The sequence below is a fragment of the Populus euphratica genome, unplaced genomic scaffold, assembly GCF_000495115.2.
Source record: "Populus euphratica unplaced genomic scaffold, PopEup_1.0 scaffold86.1, whole genome shotgun sequence".
NCBI classification, from domain to species: domain Eukaryota; kingdom Viridiplantae; phylum Streptophyta; class Magnoliopsida; order Malpighiales; family Salicaceae; genus Populus; species Populus euphratica.
The window spans coordinates 280,222-303,311 of NW_011499880.1; the positions used below are offsets into that span (position 1 = coordinate 280,222).

The 23,090-nt window shown below is 33.8% G+C and overlaps 4 protein-coding genes across 6 annotated transcripts; 1 reads left to right on the forward strand and 3 right to left on the reverse strand.

Moving 5' to 3' along the window:
- Positions 1 to 5,760: 5,760 nt before the first annotated feature.
- LDL2 (LSD1-like2) lies at positions 5,761 to 9,421 on the reverse strand. Of its 3 annotated transcripts, none has more exons than XM_011031112.1 (3): positions 9,097 to 9,421; positions 7,021 to 8,567; positions 5,761 to 6,926 (listed from the first exon to the last, which is right to left on the reverse strand). In XM_011031112.1, the coding sequence occupies exons 2-3, from the start codon at positions 8,552 to 8,554 to the stop codon at positions 6,214 to 6,216; spliced, it is 2,247 nt and encodes a 748-aa protein (XP_011029414.1). In that variant the 5' UTR covers positions 8,555 to 8,567; positions 9,097 to 9,421; the 3' UTR covers positions 5,761 to 6,213. The 3 variants fall into 3 exon arrangements, with proteins under 3 accessions (XP_011029414.1, XP_011029413.1, XP_011029412.1); XM_011031111.1 differs by having other exon boundaries at positions 7,021 to 8,922; XM_011031110.1 differs by having other exon boundaries at positions 7,021 to 9,421.
- Positions 9,422 to 14,826: 5,405 nt separating this feature from the next.
- LOC105129162 (phytohormone-binding protein-like) lies at positions 14,827 to 15,774 on the reverse strand. The gene is made up of 2 exons (XM_011031113.1): positions 15,420 to 15,774; positions 14,827 to 15,244 (listed from the first exon to the last, which is right to left on the reverse strand). Exons 1-2 carry the CDS (start codon positions 15,598 to 15,600, stop codon positions 14,961 to 14,963), a joined length of 465 nt encoding a protein of 154 aa, XP_011029415.1. The 5' UTR covers positions 15,601 to 15,774; the 3' UTR covers positions 14,827 to 14,960.
- A 1,048-nt stretch (positions 15,775 to 16,822) lies between these two features.
- Positions 16,823 to 18,222, forward strand: LOC105129163 (Late embryogenesis abundant (LEA) protein-like protein). The gene is made up of 2 exons (XM_011031114.1): positions 16,823 to 17,111; positions 17,213 to 18,222. The coding sequence occupies exons 1-2, from the start codon at positions 16,889 to 16,891 to the stop codon at positions 18,001 to 18,003; spliced, it is 1,014 nt and encodes a 337-aa protein (XP_011029416.1). The 5' UTR covers positions 16,823 to 16,888; the 3' UTR covers positions 18,004 to 18,222.
- A 1,473-nt stretch (positions 18,223 to 19,695) lies between these two features.
- Positions 19,696 to 23,090, reverse strand: LOC105129164 (receptor-like protein kinase THESEUS 1). Its single transcript, XM_011031115.1, has one exon. The coding sequence runs from the start codon at positions 22,610 to 22,612 to the stop codon at positions 20,078 to 20,080; it is 2,535 nt and encodes an 844-aa protein (XP_011029417.1). The 5' UTR covers positions 22,613 to 23,090; the 3' UTR covers positions 19,696 to 20,077.

Sequence of the window (23,090 nt, forward strand, 5' to 3'; positions counted from 1 at the left end):
ATGATTTAACATAACAATAGAGCTTTTTTATTTTATTTTTTTCCATCGAAGAAGATGTTTTATTCGTTAATTATAATTTAGATAGTGTATCAAAATAATTTAATTTATTTTTGTGATATAAAAAATAATTAAATATTACTTTGATCATTATTGATTATATTTAATTTAATAACATTTTGTTTCAAAAAAAAAAATTCTCTTTTCTTATGAATTTTTCATCCTATCTACTTCTTTGTTTTCTTTTCTTTTTTTATTTAATAAAATGAAAAAAAATAAAATACACTAAATGGATTAAATAATAAATAGATTTAAGAATATAGGGATTACATAATATTTTCTCAGCCAATAAGTACTAATTTAACCGGTTAGTTTTGCTAAACTAAGGGTCTAATTTATAATTAACTTCCATTACTATTATTAATTATTGGAAAACAAGTCTTTTGAAGCTGTTTGTAATTATATTTTAAATGATATTTTATGAAAATTTAAATTATTATTTTTTATATTCTTAAATGATTTTAATATTAAAAATAATTTTTTAAAATAAAAATTTTATATTAATATATTTTTAAATAAAATATATTTTAAAAAACTGTATTTTTTAAAAAAAAAAACTTAATCGTATATAAAGCCCGTAACTACGCAAAAGATTTTTAACGTTTGAGGCTTTTGTCGTGACTTCCCCCTAAAAAAGTTTTCAAATTTATTTAATTATTTATTATTTTTCACATTTCGTTTTGGGATGGCATAACATTGTTATGATAGCGATAAATTTGTTCTCAATCGGCCCTTAAGATTGTGCAGTGCCGAGTACTGGGAGCTGCAAATTTAATGAAAGTAATATTTAATTAACAGGTTTTTTTATGTCTAAGAATTCAATATTTAATTTATATCATAGGAAAAAGACATTATATTTTCTTTAGAAATTATAAGGGCCTTAGTTATCGCTAATCCTTATGTATGACTCACATTCTTGTTACTTGTTTTCATAATTTTAATTCAGATTTACTCTGAATCATATATTTAGTTTTTAAAAACAATTAAAGTGTATGATTAATTCACTTTAAATTCAAAAAACACTATTAATTAAAATAAAATTTTGTGATTTTTTTATATTTATATTTTATATTAAAATAAAATTTTGTGATTTTTTTATATATATATTTTATATTTAATTTTTTCTTTAATTTCATTATTTAACAACAAGTCTTTTGTTCTATTTAGTTTTTTTTATTTCAGTTATATCATTCAATACTAAATTTGTTTTAGAAATTATCCTTCATAATTTTATTTGTTTTTTGTTAGGTTATATATCAAGTTTATGATTTTTTTTTAATTTCAACTTTTAATACTAGATATGTTGAAAGTTATGTTTTATATTTTTTTTTTAGAATTGGATTTTCTTTTTGTTTTTCCTTACAACATAATGTTAGTTTGGGAATTCAACTTTATAATTATTTTGAATTTTTATTTTACAAGGTTATTTTAATTTTATAGCTATATATACGGATCTTGAGAATTAGCCCGAGTTGAGTCAAGATTTTTTTAGATTTTTTATTAATTGGCTTTCAACATGTTGAATGGAGATTGAGTTTTATGATTTTTTTTTTATTTTTTATTAAGTTATCCAATTTTATATCCTGAGTTATAGGTTTATTAAGTTAATTTAGGTTGATTTAGATTTTTTCAAAAATTCATTTTTTGATTTTGTCCTTCAAAATAGATTATTTCAAGATGGGCTTTATAACTTTTTGTTTTTGTTTTTTACGGGGTAATTTTATTCTCATCACTCAGGTTACAAGTTTAGTTAGTTAGAAATTAGGTTTCATGATTTTTTATTTATTTTTTTTATATTAAGTTATCAGGTTACAAGTTTAGTTAGTTAGAAATTGGGTTTCATGATTTTTTTTTTTGTATTAAGTTATCTTGATCTCATAATTCGGGTTACGAGTTTGCTAAGTTAACCCTGGATGATTTAGATTATTTTGCTATCTCTCTTTTTATTTTTTATTTATTTTGTCTTTTAATAATGAGTTTATTTAGATTTAGGTTTTATATTTTTTTCATTTGATTTTTTTGGGATAATCTCATTTTCACGACTCAATTCACAAGTTTAATGGGTTTATACAGGTTGATTTGTATTATTGATTTTTTGTCATTTTTTTTAAAAACATTTTCCTTCAAAATTTTTGGGAAATTAAGCTTCCTAATATTTTTAAATTATTTTTTATTTCTATATAATTATCATGCTCTCGTGATCTAAAACGTAAATCTTGTAAGTTAGTATGATTAGTTTGGGTCGATCCATATCGTTATCTCAATATAAAAAAAAAATAGTTTTGTTTAATATGTTACCATCTTAGCATCTAAAAAATAATATCGTCTAATGTATATCAGATTTTTAATTTATTATGATTTATTTTTTTATGTTAAAAAACATAGTAGCAATATCTTTATATTTGTTTTACATTTTTAGAAAAATGTTATCTAATCAGTAGTATATCATGGACTAAAAATCTAGTAATACTCTACATGTAGAAAAAAATGAGGGAGTTGGGTAGATATTCTTTTTCTTTATGATTGAATTTTCAAGTTTTGCCTCCTTATCCATGATCGTGGAACATTTTTCATGTATGTTTATAAATTGAATTAACATATCTAAACTTAAAAAGAAATCTAGACGAGTGAATTAACATATCTAAACTTAAAACAAGCTAGCCGAGTGAAACCAACCAGCTTTTTAGTGAAAAATAACACACTTTATGAACATGTTCTACCAACTCGGTTTTACAGAGGGTTAGCCTGTTAGTTAACTAAGTTGTTTCGATGATCAAATTAAGTTTGATTGTTGTTGTTTTGAACTGTTGCGTAGCTATATTTTGCATGAAATTTATTTCAAGATGGCATAAAGAAAGCCCGATAGCATTGTAATTAGAGGAGACACCATACCTTGACGGGATTCAACATTGATTTATGCCTTCCTTTTGCGTGAGCAATTGTTTTAACAAATCTGATTCAGCCACGAATGAAGAACTGTTTTTAATTATGCTATGCACTCAAGCAAAGGGATTAATCTTCTTCAACACTTGGAATCAATGCCAGGAAAGAAAAGTAATGAGAATATATCCTGGCTGGTGCGAAGCAGATTGTTCAAGCCTTTAGAAATTTATGTTAATGGTAAGAACTTAATTGTAGCTCTATTGAAGTAATAAAGCCTGATTCTTCTCGTTCACTCATGAAAATGGACGTCTGCGGACCCCATTACTGGCAGTAAGGTTTTTGTTTTCCCTTCTCAGTAAGTTACATTAGCCCTGTTTGTTTATAAAAAAATAATTTTTTTAAGAAAGTGGAGTTTTTAAAAAGTGAATTATGGAAAAGGTAACTGTTTTAAGAAAATGGTAAGAACTTAATTGTAGCTCTCTGGAAGTAATAAATTATTTTTTAATTTTTGATAATGTTATGGAAAGTAAATAGAAAAATATTTTTCAATATTTGATTATGTTATAAAAAATAAGTTGAAAAATAGCTTTTTAATGTTTTATTTTTTTCAAGTTTATTAAAATAATAAGAAATAAATTTTACAAATTAAAAAGTTGAATGATAATGAAATTGAAAAAAATCTAATTTCATAAATTTTCTCAAATAAAATAAATAATAATTAAAATAATAGAAATAAATCTAACAGGTAAAAAAATTAAAAGATAATAAAATTAAAATAATAATAATTACAATTTCACAAATTATTTTATATAAAATAAGTATTAATCAAAAGAATAACGACTAAATTTGATATATAAAAAATTTCTATTTAAAAAATAATTAGACAAAAGTAAATAACAATTATAAAAATAAGGACTAAAATCAATATAAAAATCAAATTAAATCAAATTTTAAGGGATGAATTTGAAAAAAAAGATTTAAATAAAATATATAGCAATCAAAAGTTTGAGGATTAAATTTAACATAATCAACAAATAATATGATATTTTTAAATTTTTTACAATTTCTAGAAAGTGTTTTCCACCCAAAATAAAAGAAAAATATTTTTTTTTAGAAATTAAACTAAATTTTTCTTTGACAGAAAAATATTTTTCATTGATTAGAAAGTGTTTTTTATTGACTAATTTTTATAACAACAAACACAAAAAAATTTTAAAATAAATTTTTAAAAATTAGTTTCTGATAAATAAATACAGCCTCGTCATAAAATGATAAGAGTAATACGAAAGCTCAAACCTAATTAAAGAATAATCAGCAATCAACCCCTTTTCAGTGAGAATGGCCCCAGGTAAAATCTCTTGTTAGTTGCTTATGTCTATTTTGATTTTCTGACAAATTTATATTGGTGTTTATTGATAAAGTTAATGATGAAAAAATTCAATAGATAAATATCACTATAATATATTAATATAAAAATTTCATTGATATTTTCATTTATATCCAACAATTTTCTAGTAATGTTTAGAATTTATCTAATTGATGAAGATCATTGATCATAAATATGTTTCAAAGAAATACCAAATTTAGTTTGTGGTATGATCGTTTGGCTTGCTGAATCTCGAAGCATCGTCTAGGGTTTGATTGTTTGTGTGTCCCCGCAAAGAATTAAATTTTCTAGTATCTCTGACTTAAACTTTGTTTCTGAACTCATAAATTTTATACATAACTATTTATAAAAGAAAACACTTCATTAAAAACATTTGACTGTTTATTTATATATATAGGAAACATTTAAGAGCATGGAAAAATTTGACTGTTTATTTATATATATAGGAACCATTTAAGAGCATGGAAAAAAAAAAAAAGATGTTTAATCTGTGACAATCATGTACTATTTAATTTCTACAGTTACATGAAATATTTTGGGCTCTACAAAGAGGATTTGAAGTGGGAGAATAAGATTTTACAAACCAACTTATCAGGTTGATATGAGCATTAAAAATATTCAAATATATCATTTCTTATGGAAATAATTGGCTTCAATTGATATAATTGCTTGTGGGCATAAATTTTGGTGGGAAAAGAAATCAATACATAGATCTCTATTGATTAATGCCCCTTAGGCTAAGATTTTCGTTGTGGGACAGAATCATCTCATCAATTCCAGGCCTTAACTGCATGCTAAATATGTTCTGTGTTGGCTATACAGGATAGCATGCAACGATGACGAAGAGAGAACGAGCAGTAAAAGCCGCCGGGGTGTCCTTGCTCACCCACTTGTGATGGTTGCACTCCTTGTGTCTGTTTTAGACGCCTCAAGTGCAGGTTAGTTGACTGTAATTGCCGAATCTGCGTGGACTACATGCAGACAGACATGGATGGATATCGAGTCGGATTAAATTTTTATCCTTGCTTGCAGAATGCAAAGCAGTAGGTTCCCTAAGCTTTCCCTTTTTTTTTTTTTTCAATGCTTTCTTGCCAAGTTCAGGTAAGAAGAGGGTGAACATTTGAGTCCCAAAGGCCTTACGGTTTGGAGTTGTGAAGTAGATTTCAGTCTGTTTCCTTGCCATTTAACCAGTTAATATTGATGCTTGCATGTTGCTTTGCAATTTACCATTCACAACGCATGAAGCTTGTTACATTAAAATTAGACAATGGTGAACTGTTAAACATGCTGACATTCACAATACTGGCCAAGTTGGAATGACTGTTAGGAGTTAAACAATAATTATCCCAAATGCTTAAGAGTTTCCTGTTGGGAAGAGCCATTGTTAAGAAAAGATGTCTACTGTAAGTTTGTGCAAATTCTGAATCCGTGGAGGTACAACCTAGGGGAGAGAGAGAGACCAGTATCATAACTCTAAAAGAAATGTTTCAGGCAAATCTAGAGTACAAATACAAGATGAATTGGCAGAGCCAAATGGACCAAGAAAAAGAGTACATGTATTTCCACAACATTTCATCCTCAAGTAAGACGAGTAGCATGTAGATTTAGCTTTACCTGCACTAAACATTAGCAGTTACATGCACTGATGCCAAATCGGTCAGCTCAGTAGTCAACAAACAAATGGTGCTTCACAAACTCCAGATAACTGTCTACTCTTGGAGGGGGAAACTAGCCCATTCATCAAGATTATATACAGATCTGAGGACTAAAAGGTTCATCAAATTCACAAATGCCATTTCATATAGGAAGCATATACATCAAAAGACTCCATGCTGAATCAAAAGGAGCCCAAGTGTTGAACAATCATATGATACCATCTCCAAGTGCTATATTTTTCCAGCAGTTACACGGTTCCTACCCCTTCCTTTTCGTGAGTTGGCAATAGTAGTAATTAAGGAACTACCAAAATTTACTAGAGCACTAGGTCCCATTAGCTTCAAACCAAGATTTCTACTCAAATATGACAACTTACTGTCATCCCCTCCAGTAACTAGTTGAAGACTCTCTGCCTGTTCACGAGATAACACTGTGTAAAGTTGTAAAGGTAAGTTCAGGGGACGCTGGAAACTATTCTCTAATTCCTCCTTCAAATCATCTCCACAACTGTCAAAAGTAACCCTCATAATCCCCATTGAATTTGGGTCTTCTGTCAAAGGATTAGATATAAATGAGAAGTTTCCAAATGTGAGATCAGGCCACTTGAATAGACCAATCAAGGTATCATTACTTATCCCAAGATTCTTCGGCAAAGATTTTCTTGGATTGTTTTGTTGACTTCTATTGGCACTTAAGATGCGAGAAGCTTCCCTTAAGCCACTCAAGAAGGCACCATGCATGGTGGCTGGATATTGCCTAGTTGTGGCCTCACCAGCAAAAAAAAGACGTCCCCCCACATTTTCTGCAAGTATATCATAGTCATTGCCTGATGATTGTACCCTGACATGGGAATAAGAACCATAACTGAAGGGATCACCACCCCATCTTGTACATATTGTTTGTATGGGATCAGGAACATCAATGCCTTTTGGATTGTATATACCTGTCAAAAGAACCATAATTTGACTAATGTGGACTCCACGAAGCTTTCAGAAGAATAGGAAAAAGGAAGAAAGGAAAATCATCACAAGTCTTACCTCTGAGGACGCTTAGGACCCGATGAAGCAACATAGATGGATCTGAATTTTCAAACATTTGTGCAGCTTCTCCAGCCACCAATGCAATGAGCGCTGCACCTCCGGAAACAGTATGGTTACCATAGAACAAAAAGAACTCCCCACGCTTATTGCTATGCTCACTGAGACATCCAAATGTATCCAGGTCCTCACCCCAAAAAACATGAGGGAAAACCATTGCCACTTTATTGAGCAGCCCAAAACCCATTCTCTCAATTGCTGCAAGCTTCCTTCCAGGTAATTCTGGTTCAAATCTGATGGTTCTTTTCTTCAAGACTCCAAGAGGAACAGTGCATAGGACCATATCCGCTTCAAACACTTGTTCACCAACAATTACTGCAACCCCATCATGTCCATATCTAATAGCATCCACAGTTTTCCCATAGAATATGGGAACCCCTTCACATAATGCTTTTATCAATCTCCAATTCCCTCCTGCAAGAAAGCAGTGATCCCCACCCATTTCATACGGATCATCTTGATCCCAATATGTGGCTGATAGATCTGAAAGACATCCAGCATTTGCATATTCTAAGTTAGCGAGATGCCAATCGAGCAATTGCCTCTCCTCAGTGGATCTGGCCACGCCATACAGTTGCCTGAGTCTCTCCAAAACAGAACCAAGTGAAATATCATTTGCAAATCCACCCATTATTTTTCTTAGTTCCATCACTTTGTCAAGCAACTTATTATGAATGAGTTCGATATTGGAGTCAATACCCTTATCAACAGGTGCACCATCTGGCTTGTACAAAGGGCAGTTATCTCTGACCTTATGAAGGGGAATAGAAAGTTGTCTAGCCAGAACACCGAGAGGATTGGCATGGATACCAGTTATAACACTGCCACCAAGATCTACAGCAGCAAATTGACCCTTCCTACCCATCTTTTGAGTATAAACTCTTCCCCCAGGACGATTCCTACCTTCTAGAACAATGACCTTGAAACCAAAGGACATGAGCTGCTTCGCTGCAGATAAACCAGCAAGTCCGGCACCAACAATTATCACAGACCCTTCATTTGTCAATTCTGGCATGGGAGATGTCAGTGGTAATAAAACTCCAAAATTAATATATCCATTATACAAAAGAAATTCATACGCAGCGGCTATCAAATGCTCATATTCATTACTCACAGTTTCTTTAATCTGCCCTTTTGATAGCCACACCTGCACATTACTCCTCCATCTAGCAAGAATATGGTTCCTGACAACAATATAATCATTCTGCTCTTTACCACCCAACTGTCTTACCACCCCAGCCTGAATCTCCTCCTCAAGCAATGCATCAATTGGGAACCCCAGAGAAAAAGCTATCATCGCCTCAGTTTCAGTCTCTTTCTCCAAATCCTCCTTTGTTTGTTTCTTTTTCTTGAAAGCACCACCTAAATGCTTCTCTATCAATTCATCCATCAAATTCTCATCATAATTCCGTGAACCCGCCTTCTTCCTCATTGACCTCTTTCTAGGCAAACTGTCCGGTTCCGGGGTGTCCATCTCTTATTACGCACTAAAAACCAACTTTCCAACTCAAATTGAGCTTCAAAACACCATCACAAACATAACATGCTATTCTACTTTAAGCACTCTCTCATAAAACACTGGCACTTCTCATTTATCAATCAAAATCATAAATTTCATTTTTTAAAACTAACATACCATCTCAGAAGCAAGCAAAATATTACCAAATGGGCCTGTCTCATTCATCAATTCCATTTAAAACCCACCAATATTTCACCAAAATATCACTAAACCCATTTCATATTAATATTAAAATAATACAAAAACCACAATTTCAAGCACTTTAAGCTTAGGAAATTAACTACAAACCCATCCCTCTTTTAACTCAGATCGAAGATTCATAGCTATAAAAGACAACATAAATTGAAAGTTCAAATTAGTCGCTGACTCTCGATACAGCAGATTCAATATATTTTGTATATAATGTGTCGCATATTATGTTATACAGTAAACAAAAATGAACCCAAGAATTTGTGCACGAAATTACTAAATAAATGGGGAAAAAGGAGGTCACTGACCTTTGGGATCCTCTCCACACAAGTTGAGTTTGGGGTATGGGGCAGTGTGTTCTGCTCCGGAGAAATTGAACAGGAGTTTCTGTTAGGGATTGGTAGGACCTGGAAAAGTGGGAGACAGAGCGAGTTAACTCGGTTTGACTTAGAAATGGATTGGAGGGAAATGAAAGGGCATGATGGGTAGGGCTGAAATGGGCTTAGGGCAGTGCGAAAACAGAAGATTGACTGGTTTGGAAATTGATTTTGGAGGACCGATGACGGGTTGTTTGCGTCATTCAAAAGGGTTAAAACTGATTAAAAGCTTCCTCGATTTTGTCTTAGTCTAATCGCTCAGGTAACTTCCCAATTATACAATATCTAATAAAAATAGATTTGGGACATATAAGCTCGATGAAATATGACAATTTCAGAATACTCCATGTTTTTCATCAAATAAGAAGATGATGTTGAAAATTAAGAGTTGATATTAACGCAAATAAAGTAAAGAAGATAAACCATTATAAAATCAATAATAGAAAAACTAATGGAAGATTTGAACTTAAATTGGATAAACTTCCCAAATTAAGCATTTATGGAAAAGATTTGGTAACCAAATTTATTCAATCTAAATGTAGATTATAAAATCACGATCAATAAAAATTCATGAAAATTTATAAGGATAAAAAACACTATTTTTCTTTTCAAAATGTATAAAACTCTTAAAAAATTAAAAAATAATATTTCTCAAAAACCTTAAAATCTAAAAAATATATAGGAAATAAAAAAAATTATCTTTTTAGATAAAAAATATGAGATTTTAACTTTTAAATTGTGAAAAAATAAATTCTCGAAAACATAGCATAATGGTGAAAAATTTGAGATCTGCACAACAGGTCTCGAGTTCAAATTAAAATGTGTATCTTTTATAAGAGTTTGAAAGAGCTGAAATTTTACTCGCTCATCTACACCCATAAAATATCCTTTTCAGGGATAGCACAACAGGTCTCGAGTTCAAATTAAAACGTGTATCTTTTATAAGAATTTGAAACAGCTGAAATTTTACTCGTTCATCTACACCCATAAAATATCCTTTTCTTTTTAGGGATAGAAAAAAAAAAAGAGAAGAGATTCTAACCTATAAGATTTTTTAAAATATATAGGACATGGATATATTTAAAGATTTATTAACAAATATTTTTTAAAGAAATAAAAATATTTTTCTTTTATTTTTTTTATTTCTTAAACATTTACAAATTAAAATCTAAATGACTTAATACTTATCAGAATTTATTTTGTTTATAAGAATTTATATTATTATTATTTTTATTTCTTTAACATTTTCTCAAGCCCTCCTACAACTATTTCTTATATATCCAATTATTGGTAGAGTTAACTCTAAGGTGCTCGAGGACATATGCTTTCTTCTTTGATCTTATAGGTTAAAACCTTGGAGACGACATTTAGAAGAATTTTTAAAATTTCTAAATATACTATGTTGATATGAAGGTTGTTCTTTTAAGACATGACATATCTTGAACCTAATTAGATTAGGTTAACAAAAATAGAAATACATAAAAATCAGAGCTTACAAATAACCATTAAAAAAAGACTTACAATAGTTTAAATAGATCCCTCGCCGACCTCCTGTAGAAAAGGAAAGGAAAATCGAAAGCAAACAGGAGAAATGAAAAACCAAAAACCACAAAATTAAATTGGTCAAATATTAAAGCTAAAAAGAAATGGCAACTAACCCACTATAAAATATCTTGTTAAATTTTGTAGTAAAATTTAAATAAAATCCAATAATTAAATCAAGAACTACAATAATTTTTTTAAATAAATCATTTAAAATATCTGGATGTCATTTGAAATTGAGTTTTAAATAGCATTTCATGAAAATTTAAGTTTTTTTTAGAATTAATGTTTTATAATTTTGAATTATTTTGATATGTTAATTTTAAAATTATTTTTAAATAAAAAATATTATTTAAATATATTTTTAAATAAAAAAACTTTTAAAAATACCTCTATAAGCTTCTTCTTAGGCTATTGCTATTCATTTCATAGGTTCTAATTGCAACAAACCCACTCTAACACCCTAGTTTCTCTAAAACCTCATGCATCAAGATCGTTAAGAAAGAAGACTTATAATCTTCAATAATATTATATAAGCTGATTCAAAGATGCTCACTATCATTAAATAAATAAATAAATAAATCATTGGCGGTGGAGGGATTAGACTCTAATCAGCGCAAATTGTTGCACGAAAGGCAGAACAAAGTAACAACACAAAAATATGTAGCTTAGTATCCATCGAAAGAACTGAACATGGACCAGCTTTCAGGTTGGCTGAATGGTGCTGTTAACCAAGATCTAAGCATTAAACATACAAATTAAAGGCCTTATCTGGTGCCTATACCTTCTCACTGAACAGCACCATCCTTGATGATGAAGTCTAACTTTAACAGTCTCAAGTTACCGATTCCTGTCATTGCGCGCGGTGCCTCCTCCGGTGAGGCAACAGTTTGCACATGGAAGGCATTAGTTACTGGTTAATCGCCTTCGCGTCAACTAAGCCTGAGGCAACTACAGTTTGCGCATGGAAGGTGTTAGTTAATCGCCTTCGAGCCAACTAAGTCATTGTTCATCCTTCAAACACGAGCCTAGTGTAGATTGATTTACAAGCTGAAAAGGAGTTTAAAGATCAAAAGAGAAACTTAATTACCAATCGTAACAGTTGATCATCTGCAGCTTGTTAAATTCTATATATAGCAACAAGAGAAGTTGAGTTCTTGCACCACTTGGCCTGTTTTGGTTTTCTTATAGCATCAAGAGAAGTTGAGTTCTAGCATCACATGGCCTATTTTGGTTTTCTTTCCTATATCATTAACTGAAGTAGCAGTTCCATTAATGTTTGGTTTGGGGGTAGCTTGGGTTTTTTTGGTTATGTATTTTTAATTTTTGAAGGTATAGTTTGTGCTTTAAAAGAGATGTGTTTTAAAAATAAATCACTATATCTCCAAATCAAACATGCACGAATCATTCCATTAACATATAAGTAGAAGCAACATAACCATATTTTAACTGCAGCACCTGCAGGAACCCGGTGCTGTAAGGTAGCTTGCTATAACACTTGGATTGGATTGGATTGAATAAAACTGAATAAATAAATATTTTATTATATGTTTGGTTTGCTTTAGATTAGACTAGATAATTAGTAGATATTAGATGAGACTCAGCTTACTAAAATTTAGTTATGGTTGACCTGAGATAAACATACATAAAACAATTTATCAACTTTTTATTTTTATTTTTTTATCAAAACAAGATTGCTTTGTTTTAAAAATGAAAAATAAAATTAGGCTAACTTGGGTTGACTCTCCCAATCCATAACTAGAGTCTTATCTCAGGTCGAACCCCTGAGTTGAATTTTAAAACTATGATAATAATTATTTTTATTCTTATATTGCTTTAGATCAACACGGAATGACCATCTCGACCGATGACTTGGACCTTACCATAAATCAACCCTTTAATTGAGTTTTAAAATTATGATAATAACTATTTTTATTTTTATTTTTATTCAGGTCAATAGTAAACCCAGGACCAAGAACTTGACCAATGACTAGAGCTTAGCCCCAAGTCAACTCCTTAGTAGAGTTTTAAAATTATGATAATAACTACATTTATTCTAAGGTTGACCTGGGTCAATAGTCAACCCGGTCATAGCCTGGTTCTGACCCCAGGTTGACTCCTAATCAAGTTTCAAAACTATAATAATTATCATTTTTATCATTATGTTGACTCGAATCAATGGTTAACCTACCTGTGACGCGGGCATAATCTTGGGTCGACCTTCAAGTCGAGTTTTAAAATTATGATAATAATCATTCTTATCCTTAAATTGAACCAGATCAGTGGTCAACACAATCTAAGATCCAAATCCAGTCTTGAATTGACCCCCAAGTTGAGTTTTAAAGCTATAATAATAACTATTTTTTATCCTTATGTTAACCCGAATCAATTGTCAACTCATACTAGTGACCTTAACCTGACCCCGGATCAACACCTCAAAGTCGAATATTAAAACTATAATAACAATAATTTTTATTTTTATATTGACTCGAGTCAATGATCTACCTGACCTATGACCCGAGCCTTATCCCTTAGTTGAGCTTTAAATCTATAATAATAATTATTTTTATTTTTATATTGATCAAGATCAACTAGATTAATCCTTATCCAGAAAATTAGACAAGCTTATTTTACTTCTTTTAATAGGATAAAAATTTTGATAATGTATTTGGAAGTATGATTATGGTTGTTTTTTAAAGTATTTTTCACTTGAAAATCTATTAAAATAATTTTTTTTATTTTTAAAAAATTATTTTTGATATCAGCGTATTAAAATGATCTAAAAATATAAAAAAAAATATTAATTTCTAGTAAAAAAAATAAAAAAATTTAATTTTTTTAAAATATTTTTAAAACTCAGAAATATACATATACAACCTTGACTTAATAAAAAAATAATTTATGTACGATAAACCAAACAATTTCACCAAAAAAACAACTATCCTGTTCAATCCATCATTCTCCGGCATATCAAACGCCACCTTACTCACATGACTGTAACAAAAAAGTTTGCTATGTTGACTGCAACTCTCCTCATTGCGCGGCCCAGTGCAGGCGTAAGATATAACCATCTTCTTTTCATTCAATTCTCATTATCAATGCTAAATATGTTCATCAGGTTGATAATCAAAATAGCATTGGCAATGATGTTGTTCAAGATTATTGTATGCACCAAATTGGTGCTATTTGCCCAACCTCTTGTCTTTTGCATGGATGCTAGCTTATAAATAGGCAATGCATTCAAGCATTATAGACACACCATAAGAGAGAAAGAAGAGAGGGTAAGAAGAGAGTAATCCCACAAAATTGTGAGGTATTTGTGAGATAGTAAGTGAGGTGTTTTCTCCTAATAATAGAGAGATTTTTGTTGTTCTCCTATTATTAGAGAGAAGTTGTATTCCCACATTACTTAGTAAAATCCTTCTATACTTGCTCGTGGACGTAGCCAAATTGGGTGAACCACGTAAATTCTTATGTGTCATTTCTCATTTTATCTTGTCCCTTACCTTTTGTCTTGTCGGGTTTGCATGCCGGTATCCTAACACTTGGCAGGACTAACAGGCCTAATTTTGAGAACCCTGCAAAGCCTGGTGTGGCAATGCCAATTTTGGGATGTGAAAACAATTACAGAACCACATTCCTTTTCTCTGCTGATTTCAATTCCTGCATATTCTCTCCAGAAAGTGGTTCAAACCAACAAACCTCCTCAGTCATGAACTATGGCACTCTAGAATGAACCAAGGGGGCTTCTGCAGGATATGGCATCGTTTGCAGGAAATAAATACTGCAATTTGTGGCTCTCCTAATGAAAAACAATAGAACCGTACCTAGCTTCAGACTTAATTAAGTAATGTCGGCTGTCAGGAGCTGTTTGCCAGTATTTGTATCGCAAAGGCGTTTCTTGCTATTCACTGTTATGTATATGTTATGTTTGGTGTGTCATGATTTGGGTTGGTTACCATCGTTGACAAACTATGGCACTCTACTACTTTAAAACGACAATGATATTGACTTGCAGTAAAATCATTTGTCTTTTGTCATACATGTGCTAGTAATATTTCGTAGGTGATGTTATCGAAGTGGAAAGATGTTCTGTGCGTGTCTATGTACTTGTTATTGTTAATTCAATGAGATGGAAACTTTATTACTTCAAAAATTACTGAAGATCAATGCATCAAAATGAAATTCTCTGCCCTTCATTACAGTAACAGGGAAGGACTCAAAAGAGAAGAAACCCGGGTAATAAAAATGATCTAAGGTGCACCATGCACCAAATAATTTTCCAGGTTCTTGATGAAAAGTAATGTTGACGATGGTGTATTTGGTGGCATGATATCTTCTTCTGTTGCAGACTCATACGAGATCTTGACATTAATTAGACTCTCCTGCTCTCCGGTTGAAGTAAGCTGGAAAGTTGCCTTGTGATGAGAAAACCCATGATCCAGATGGCCTCCTTCTATTACTTCCAGGCCGATTCGATGAACAGACTCATCAAACTCTGAAACCCTTTCTTTCTGGTATGTTACTGTTTTTATACCTGACATAATATTTCGAATGCAAAAAAAATTCGGTTACTGCCATCACAGGTACATCGAGACGAGACAAATATATGATTTCCACTTGCTGATTTAATTCATTCAGAAAATTAAATGATCCAACTAAGAAATTAAGTTCAGTCATTTGATTAGTATAAGCCAAAGAAATGGACTCACCAGGACCAAAGTTGAAGAGATAGATTGTACCAAGGCCACCATCTCCTTCTAGCATATCAGCATCCTTCACTAAATTTGGCATCATTTTTGGAAGAATTTCCTTCAAATCCTTAGCTAAAGCTTTCCATAAGACATCCACTCCAACCTCAACATTGACTTGGGTTTTCACTTCCTTAATCATGACTCTCAAACGCAAAATTCTTGGGAATAGGGGTGTGTCTATCAGAAGCTAGGGAAATTATGTCAATCATGAGCGATAAGAGAATCTTATAGGGCAGGATGCACATATCATGTATGGCATCTTTTCTTGGGCAGGAGGAAAAAATAATGTGTCTGCAGATGCTTGTCTTGTCCTAAGAATCTTGGTTAATATGGATAATGACTAATGAATAATCGATGTATGATTGATGGATAACTTCACCAACCGAGCTACAAGATAAAATATCCAAGGGGAATGTACCACTGGATTGGACAATGTCGAATATAGACTGTTGTGCTTCTGATTGTTCAAGCTGGAATTCCTAAAAATGTTGCTTTAAGATGACATTTCCAATTAACATGGGACAGCAACTTGGAGTATCTGTCGGTTTTGCATGCCGAAACAAACAAATGAGAATAGTGCCCATTTAACCTATTATCAATAAAGTTACAGTACTAATCCTTAGTTTGTAGTTGTACCACTTGATAGGAATTTCATCGTACTTTTACTCTCTTTCAAGAGTCACTGTCAGAAGCTTACTTGCTCACTTCACAAGGGATAAAAACAATCCCCATTTTCACTTTCTAGACTCCAATGGTTACTGGTTATGGGCCAGATATTGCTCCTGGGATGACCCTGCTCTATTTTTCAAAGGCGATTGTGAGGACTTCGATTCTTGAGGAGGAGAAAGAGTTTGATAGTCAAGGATCATGTCTGGAATGAAAACCTGCAATGCCGCAAGTGGGAATAAAAAAATGATGTTGAAATTGAACAGAGAGTATGTACTCTGTAATTAGCCAGGGAACGCTATCAAGGAACATGCAGCAGCGCAAAAACAGGAATTCATAGCGGTTTACCAGGCTAAAATGGTGTGGCTATCACATGGACTCAGCATGCTGATTCCCTTTAATGCAAACTCAAACCAGTAGGTCTCCTACGGCACCCTTGGAAAGGCTTTGAATTCTTCAGTGTGGATGAAAGGCGAATACCTTGGAGTACAATTTTAAATCATGATTTAAGCTCTAAAGCATTGACCAGAAATTAACTATCCATAAATGTACTTGAAGAACAACCACATGGAAGTCCAGCTAAGCAAGAAATCGAATTTGCAAGTTGGTTTTTTTATTTTTATTTTTTACCTTTTAAAAAAAAGGAGAAGAAATCCCACTTGTTAAAATCTATATAGAGATCAGAATTTTAGAGGCAAGTATCAGCACAGGTTTGTTACCAACAATCTATTATATCTTTAGGTCATTGAAGGGGAATAGCTATGAAGGTTTCGAGTAGCAATTATGGCTTGTTGATGATTCTGCTACTTGCCTGTGGTGCAGCACAAATCTATGCTGATTATCGGACCTGTATCACCGGGCCATGTGCTCGCAAGAAATTGGCATGTCCAGCTGAATGCCCTAAAGCAAATCCAACCGACCCCAAAGTGAGAAAAGTTTGTCGTTTGAACTGTAAATCGCCCGTATGCCAGACCGAATGCAAACGTAAGTGTTTATTTACAACGGTTATATAATTTCATAAATCTGAACAGCTCTCCTGATTTGGTGGGTTATACGACTCAAAATGATTTTCTTGGTGATTATAGGTATCAAGCCGAATTGCAATGCACCTGGAGCAGCATGCTTGGACCCCCGGTTCATTGGTGGAGATGGCATTGTCTTTTACTTTCATGGCAAAAGCAATGAACATTTCAGCTTAGTATCTGATCTCAACCTACAAATCAATGCCCGTTTTATTGGCCTTCGGCCAGCAGGCAGAACCAGGGACTATACTTGGATTCAAGCCCTTGGCATCCTCTTCGACTCGCACAGTTTCTCTCTTGAGGCCACCGAAGCATCAACCTGGAATGGTGAGGTTGACCATCTAAAATTCTCCCACAATGGGGAAGATCTAATCATACCGGAAGGTCAGTTATCTACATGGCAATCCCTAGATAGTGGTATTAAAGTACAGAGAACATCGAGCAAGAACAGTGTCCTAGTCATTCTCCCGGAGGTTGCAGAGATCTCAATCAATGTTGTGCCAGTAACCAAAGAAGATGACAGGATTCATAACTATCAGATACCTTCCGATGACTGTTTTGCTCACTTAGAGGTTCAATTCCAGTTCTTTGGTCTATCTCCGAAAGTTGAAGGGGTAATTGGGAGGACTTACCAGCCTGATTTCAAGAACCCGGCGAAGCCAGGAGTCGCAATGCCAGTTGTGGGAGGAGAGGAAATGTTTAGGACATCATCTCTTCTCTCTGCCGATTGTGGCGCTTGTGTGTTCTCTCCAGCTGGGGTTTTGAACCAAAAGGACACTCTTCTGATGGATTTTGGCAAGCTTGATTGCACCGGAGGTTCCAGCAGTGGACACGGAATAGTTTGCAGGAAGTGAGAGGGAATAGCTGTCATGTGCAAAAATAACACCAGAAGTTTCAACTCCTTCCCGGAATAACTGAAACTTATTTGGTAAGAGTTTCATGAGGATTATGGTCTGCTACAAAACAATGATTTCCAATTTTATTATGAAATTTGTTCTGTCATTTTTGCTAGTTCTTTTCAAATCTTTATTCTAAAAGTTCAGTATTAAGTCATTTGCTTTATGGTTCGATCTTGACAGTCGTCTCTGTTTCTGTCATTTCTCTTCTACGTTAATTAGAGGATCCATCCCGCGGTTGCCTCCTCGATTATTGTCCTAGTTAGAGTTTCTTTTGATTCCTTTTCATGTAATATAAAAAATAATATAAACCATACATTTACATCATAATTAATAATATAAAGTTTTTATGGTTGAATCAGTCTTTTGGAACTTTACTTGAAGAACTATATTAACAAATAATATAAATCAAAAGATAGGAATCGGAAAGGCATTTAATGTCTTCTTTAATATGGTTAAGATTAATGAGCATATATCGAAGATATCAAAGACTTTGCGAAGATCCATAGCATCACAATAAATCTGAAAGGAGGATCTTGTTTGGAAAGTAGGGAAGAGTCATGTGGGCTGCCTTGATTTGCAAGCTACGATGTCCAAAGAAAAATCTTTATTGCCAACAATTCGGACTCCATTTCCAAGGGACAAAAAGAAAAGAAAAAACTATGAGTAGTGAGAGCTAATTCATTTCAATAAAAAAAAAATTAAATTGTGTATAAATATCTGAATCCCATTCTATCTGACCAGTTCTCATGATCGAGAATCAGGTCATTTGTAAAACTTTCTCCTTCAAAGAATATCAGGATCGAAAGCATTCAACCTTGGGCCAGCAAATGCGGAAAATCTCCACGGGATAAGATTTAGAGTTGGTTTACAAATGAGTGTGAATCGTGTTTTTCTAAATTTTAAATTTTTTTATTTAAAATAATTTTTTAAATATTTTTAGATAATTTTGAATTATTGATATCTAAAATAATTTTAAAAAAATAAAAAAAATTATTTTAATATATTTCTAAATAAAAAATACTTTATACCACTACCACTATTACAATTCTAAATACTCTTATAATCACAGTTCTAAATACAGACCCTTTTGCAACCCATCCCGTCTGACCATTTCTTCTGGAATGATGTTCGCTGGAGCCCAGTTCCATCCAAAGTCTTAGTTTTTCCTTAATTACAAAAAAATATTCGAAGACCAGAAGAGTGTTCAGTGATTGTGCAGCAATTGCTTTCCCAGAGGTTATTCGATTGTGCAGCAATTGCTTTCCCAGAGGTTTTTTTTACAAAGACAAAGCTCTTCTTTCTTTCTCTTTTTTTTTTTTTTTTTGTACTGAACAGAAGGTGGCCTGTCTCTAAGTTGCTGGGAGTCAATCGGTTTGTTCTCCATAATGACCACGGTAAGGAAGTGGATAAACTGCTGAAATAGCTAGACATTGTGGTGATCAAAACGAATGCTATGTAAAACGCACAATTTACTAATGAGAAGATTTATATAGTACTTTCCAGATCACAAGAACTAGAAAATGAAAGCTTTGGAGTACAGGCTGAATCTCATTGTTGGGAATGAGCTCCCACAAATCATGTCTTACTACCTGGAGAGAAATTTGTTTTGTTCTCTGTAACGTAGTAGCATATCAGAAATATAAGACATCACAAATCCAAGCTAGCATAGCAAGTATATCAGAATACTGAGACAGTGACCTGTGCCTTGTTTCTATAATCAATCTGTGAATATAAATAAAAATTGTAAAACCCAACACATTGAATATCCAGTAATTGTGTGAAAAATAAATAGCATGGCAGCTGGAAGCCAGAAGAATTTTAGATAAAGACAATAATAGAACCCCTATGGTACCGTGCAGTTTCTGGTGGATTGATTCCCACGCATCACTCAACTATATTACAAGCTATGGAAGAAAATTTGAATAACGTAACAAGAAACAGTTCATATCTTCACATTTATCCGGGAACATTCCCCAGAATCTTCACCAGAATGTCCTTTGTCCAGGAATGTATGGAAGCCTTCGCTTCTCTATCTTCCACGAGGATTTACTAGCTGAGAAAATACAGCACTAGTGGCCACATCTTCGGCATCATCTTCTGTTCCAGAATTCCCTCCATCAATTATACTTGTGCTGTTATCGAATGGTTCGAGTGGCGTCAATGGAATGCCTGGGATATGGTTTGTACTGTTATCTTCAGGTTCCATGAGGGCAGATGACGTCTCCTCAAGCTGAAGAGCATACTCAAGATTCCACAAGACGTCTCCCATTGATGGCCTGTCAACTCCATGCTCTGCAAGGCATTTCTCAGCTGTCTCCCCAAATTTCTTGAGAGAAGCTGGATTCACCTTACCTGCTAGATTGGAGTCCATGATTTGATCCAACATGCCCTTCTTCTGCCAGGTCATTGCCCACTCTGCTATATTGACTTGTTCCCTAGGGAGAACAGGGTTTAGAGCTGGTCTAGTGCAGAGAACTTCCATTAGAACCACTCCAAATGAATACACATCTGACTTCTCTGTGAGTTGTTGCCTTCTGAAGTACTCAGGATCAAGGTAACCAAAGCTACCCTTAACAGCTGTGCTCACATGGGTCTGATCAAGAGCTGGGCCCGTTTTTGAGAGGCCAAAATCAGCAACTTTGGCCACGAAATTTTCATCCAACAGAATGTTTGTTGTCTTGACATCTCGGTGAATAATGCTTTGAGTGGCACCTGTGTGGAGATAATGCAGGCCCCTGCCAGCTCCAATGCATATTTCAAGTCGTTGCTTCCATGATAGAGGTGGTAGATCGGTGCCATATAGATGGCTCCTGAGTGGTCCATTAGCCATGTATTCGTAGACAAGAATCATTTCAGACCGCTCATCACAATAGCCAATAAGAGAGACAAGATGACGGTGGCGAAGCTTTGATAACATTTCAATCTCTGTTCGGAATTCAGCAAGACCTTGTTCAGATCTGGGATTTCCTCTTTTGACAGCAACTTTAGTTCCATCTTCAAGGGTTCCTTTGTACACCCTGCCAAAGCCGCCAATCCCAAGAAGCAGGCTCTCATCAAACTTGTTCGTTGCATCAAGGATTTCTTGGAATGTGAAGAGCCGACCAAGATTAGAGGAAGTCAATGAGATGCAGCTTGCCGTTCCACTCTTTTGAGAAGTTGTGGACATCTTGGTCATGGTCTGAGAGTTTCCATATAATGGCAATGGCAGCCATGGATGTGCCTGGTGAGTAGTAGTCTTTGACCTTTGTGCTGCCAAGCAACAGTAACAGAGACCAATCAAACCAAATGCACCCAGGGCTCCAACAATTGAACCAATAATAATTCCAATCTTCTTTTTCTTCGACGGTGATTTAGGAAGGACGCTCTCAACAGAAGAAAGCCCATCCAAGCTTTTAACTTCATTGCTGATTTTGAAAATCTCCAGCCCATTCATAATTGCATTTATCATATCCGATGTTGTATCTGGACCAATACTTACAGTGAAAGTATCTGAATCTACTGATGCGTTGGAGACAAAGTCTCTGTAATAGGGTACATTCAAGCCACCAGTAAAGGTTGAGAGGTCAAGACTCTCAATGGCAATATCATCATTTATGTACAGATTGAATACAAGATTGTTCAGAGCCTTGCTCACGATATCACAGAAATGTGCCCGCACAAAATAGCTGAAGTTTTGGTTGACAGAGAACACCCAAGTTATGTTGAAGTTCATGTTGGCTACATTTGCATCTCCCATCACATCAGCAGAGGCATAAACCCAATTTGGTGCTATTTCAGTAGTGACAGCAGGTGGATATCTTATGGATGCAGGGTTAACTGAAACATTCAATGCAGAGCTGTTCACATGGAGATATTTGGCATCATTCTCCCAAATCCTCCCAAGAGTATCATTTTCAGCAGTGATCAACGGACCTCCCGTGTTTAACCGGAAAACAGTTTCAAAGGCAAGTTCAGAAAGACCACTAACAGGAGAAGACGGATTTATAGCTAATGCCTGGTCAGGAAGTACTCCATCAGGAACAGAAACAACTTCGATTGCATTAACAAATGTGACAGAATTGTTTGAATGAACGAAGGAAAGGCTCAAAGTATCAGAAGTCACATTGACTGCATACTCCTTAAACATATAAGAACCATTATAGTTCTTGAAAGTAAAATTGTTCAAGAGTACAAAATCATCTGTGGCTACTGTAATCAACGAAGACATCAAGTTATGGCCTGAGTTTGGAATAGGGTAAAAATAAAGGCGGATCCAATGCCTGCCTTCTTGCTTAATATCAAATTTGTAAGATGATATGCCGGAGAAAATTCGAGCAGATTGATAAATTGGAGATGGGAAACTAGAATTGGACTTAGCAATAACAGAAGTCCCACTTTTTATAGTGAGAGAAGAATGCCCTGAATCAGGAAGATAAGTTTTACCTTGAAAGGTGACACTTTGTGAAGAACCACAAGCAATCAAGTAGTTATCAGGAGGAGTGAATGCAGCAAATGATATATTATGACCAATGAGCTCAAATAAAACGAAAGCAACAACTACAGGTAACCAACTCTCTCCTTTCATCCTCACTATTTGCAGTATCCCAAATCCTCAAGCTCCTAGCAACCCAAAAACGCCCAATTCCCAACTCCAAAAAAAAAAACACCAAACCCCTCTTCACAAAGATATCTAGGAACCAGAAGAATTCCCCCTAGCAAGCCTGAGGCCTTATGAACCTAGCTCGCCAATCACTAAATGCCTCCAAAACAATATCCTCAAGAACCTCAGATCTATACAGACCAACTTCAACCTACCTTGGCTCTATGAAAAGACGGTGATAAAATATAAAAGAACACAAGCTGAAGAGAAAACAAAAGCTTTTGCTGAAATATACACTCTTACCTCAAGAAGAAAGAAAGAAAAGTAGAGAAGCTTTTGGGGGGAGGGGGTGGCGTGTTTGTGGAGAATTGGGTTGGAGTTAATGATCAAAGACCAGTAGACATTGAATGAGTGTAGCCATGAAAACCCATCAAGCATCGAGATTTTCCGGAGGCGTTTGGGA

Coding starts and splice junctions, on each gene's coding strand:
- LDL2 (XM_011031112.1), bottom strand. CDS start 8,554: ATGGACACCCCGGAACCGGACAGTTTGCCTAGAAAGAGGTCAATGAGG. Junction 6,927..7,020: donor GGTCCTAAGCGTCCTCAGAG/GTAAGACTTGTG, acceptor TTCTTTTGACAG/GTATATACAATCCAAAAGGC.
- LOC105129162 (XM_011031113.1), bottom strand. CDS start 15,600: ATGATTAAGGAAGTGAAAACCCAAGTCAATGTTGAGGTTGGAGTGGAT. Junction 15,245..15,419: donor TCTCTTCAACTTTGGTCCTG/GTGAGTCCATTT, acceptor ATATTATGTCAG/GTATAAAAACAGTAACATAC.
- LOC105129163 (XM_011031114.1), top strand. CDS start 16,889: ATGAAGGTTTCGAGTAGCAATTATGGCTTGTTGATGATTCTGCTACTT. Junction 17,112..17,212: donor ATGCCAGACCGAATGCAAAC/GTAAGTGTTTAT, acceptor TGGTGATTATAG/GTATCAAGCCGAATTGCAAT.
- LOC105129164 (XM_011031115.1), bottom strand. CDS start 22,612: ATGAAAGGAGAGAGTTGGTTACCTGTAGTTGTTGCTTTCGTTTTATTT.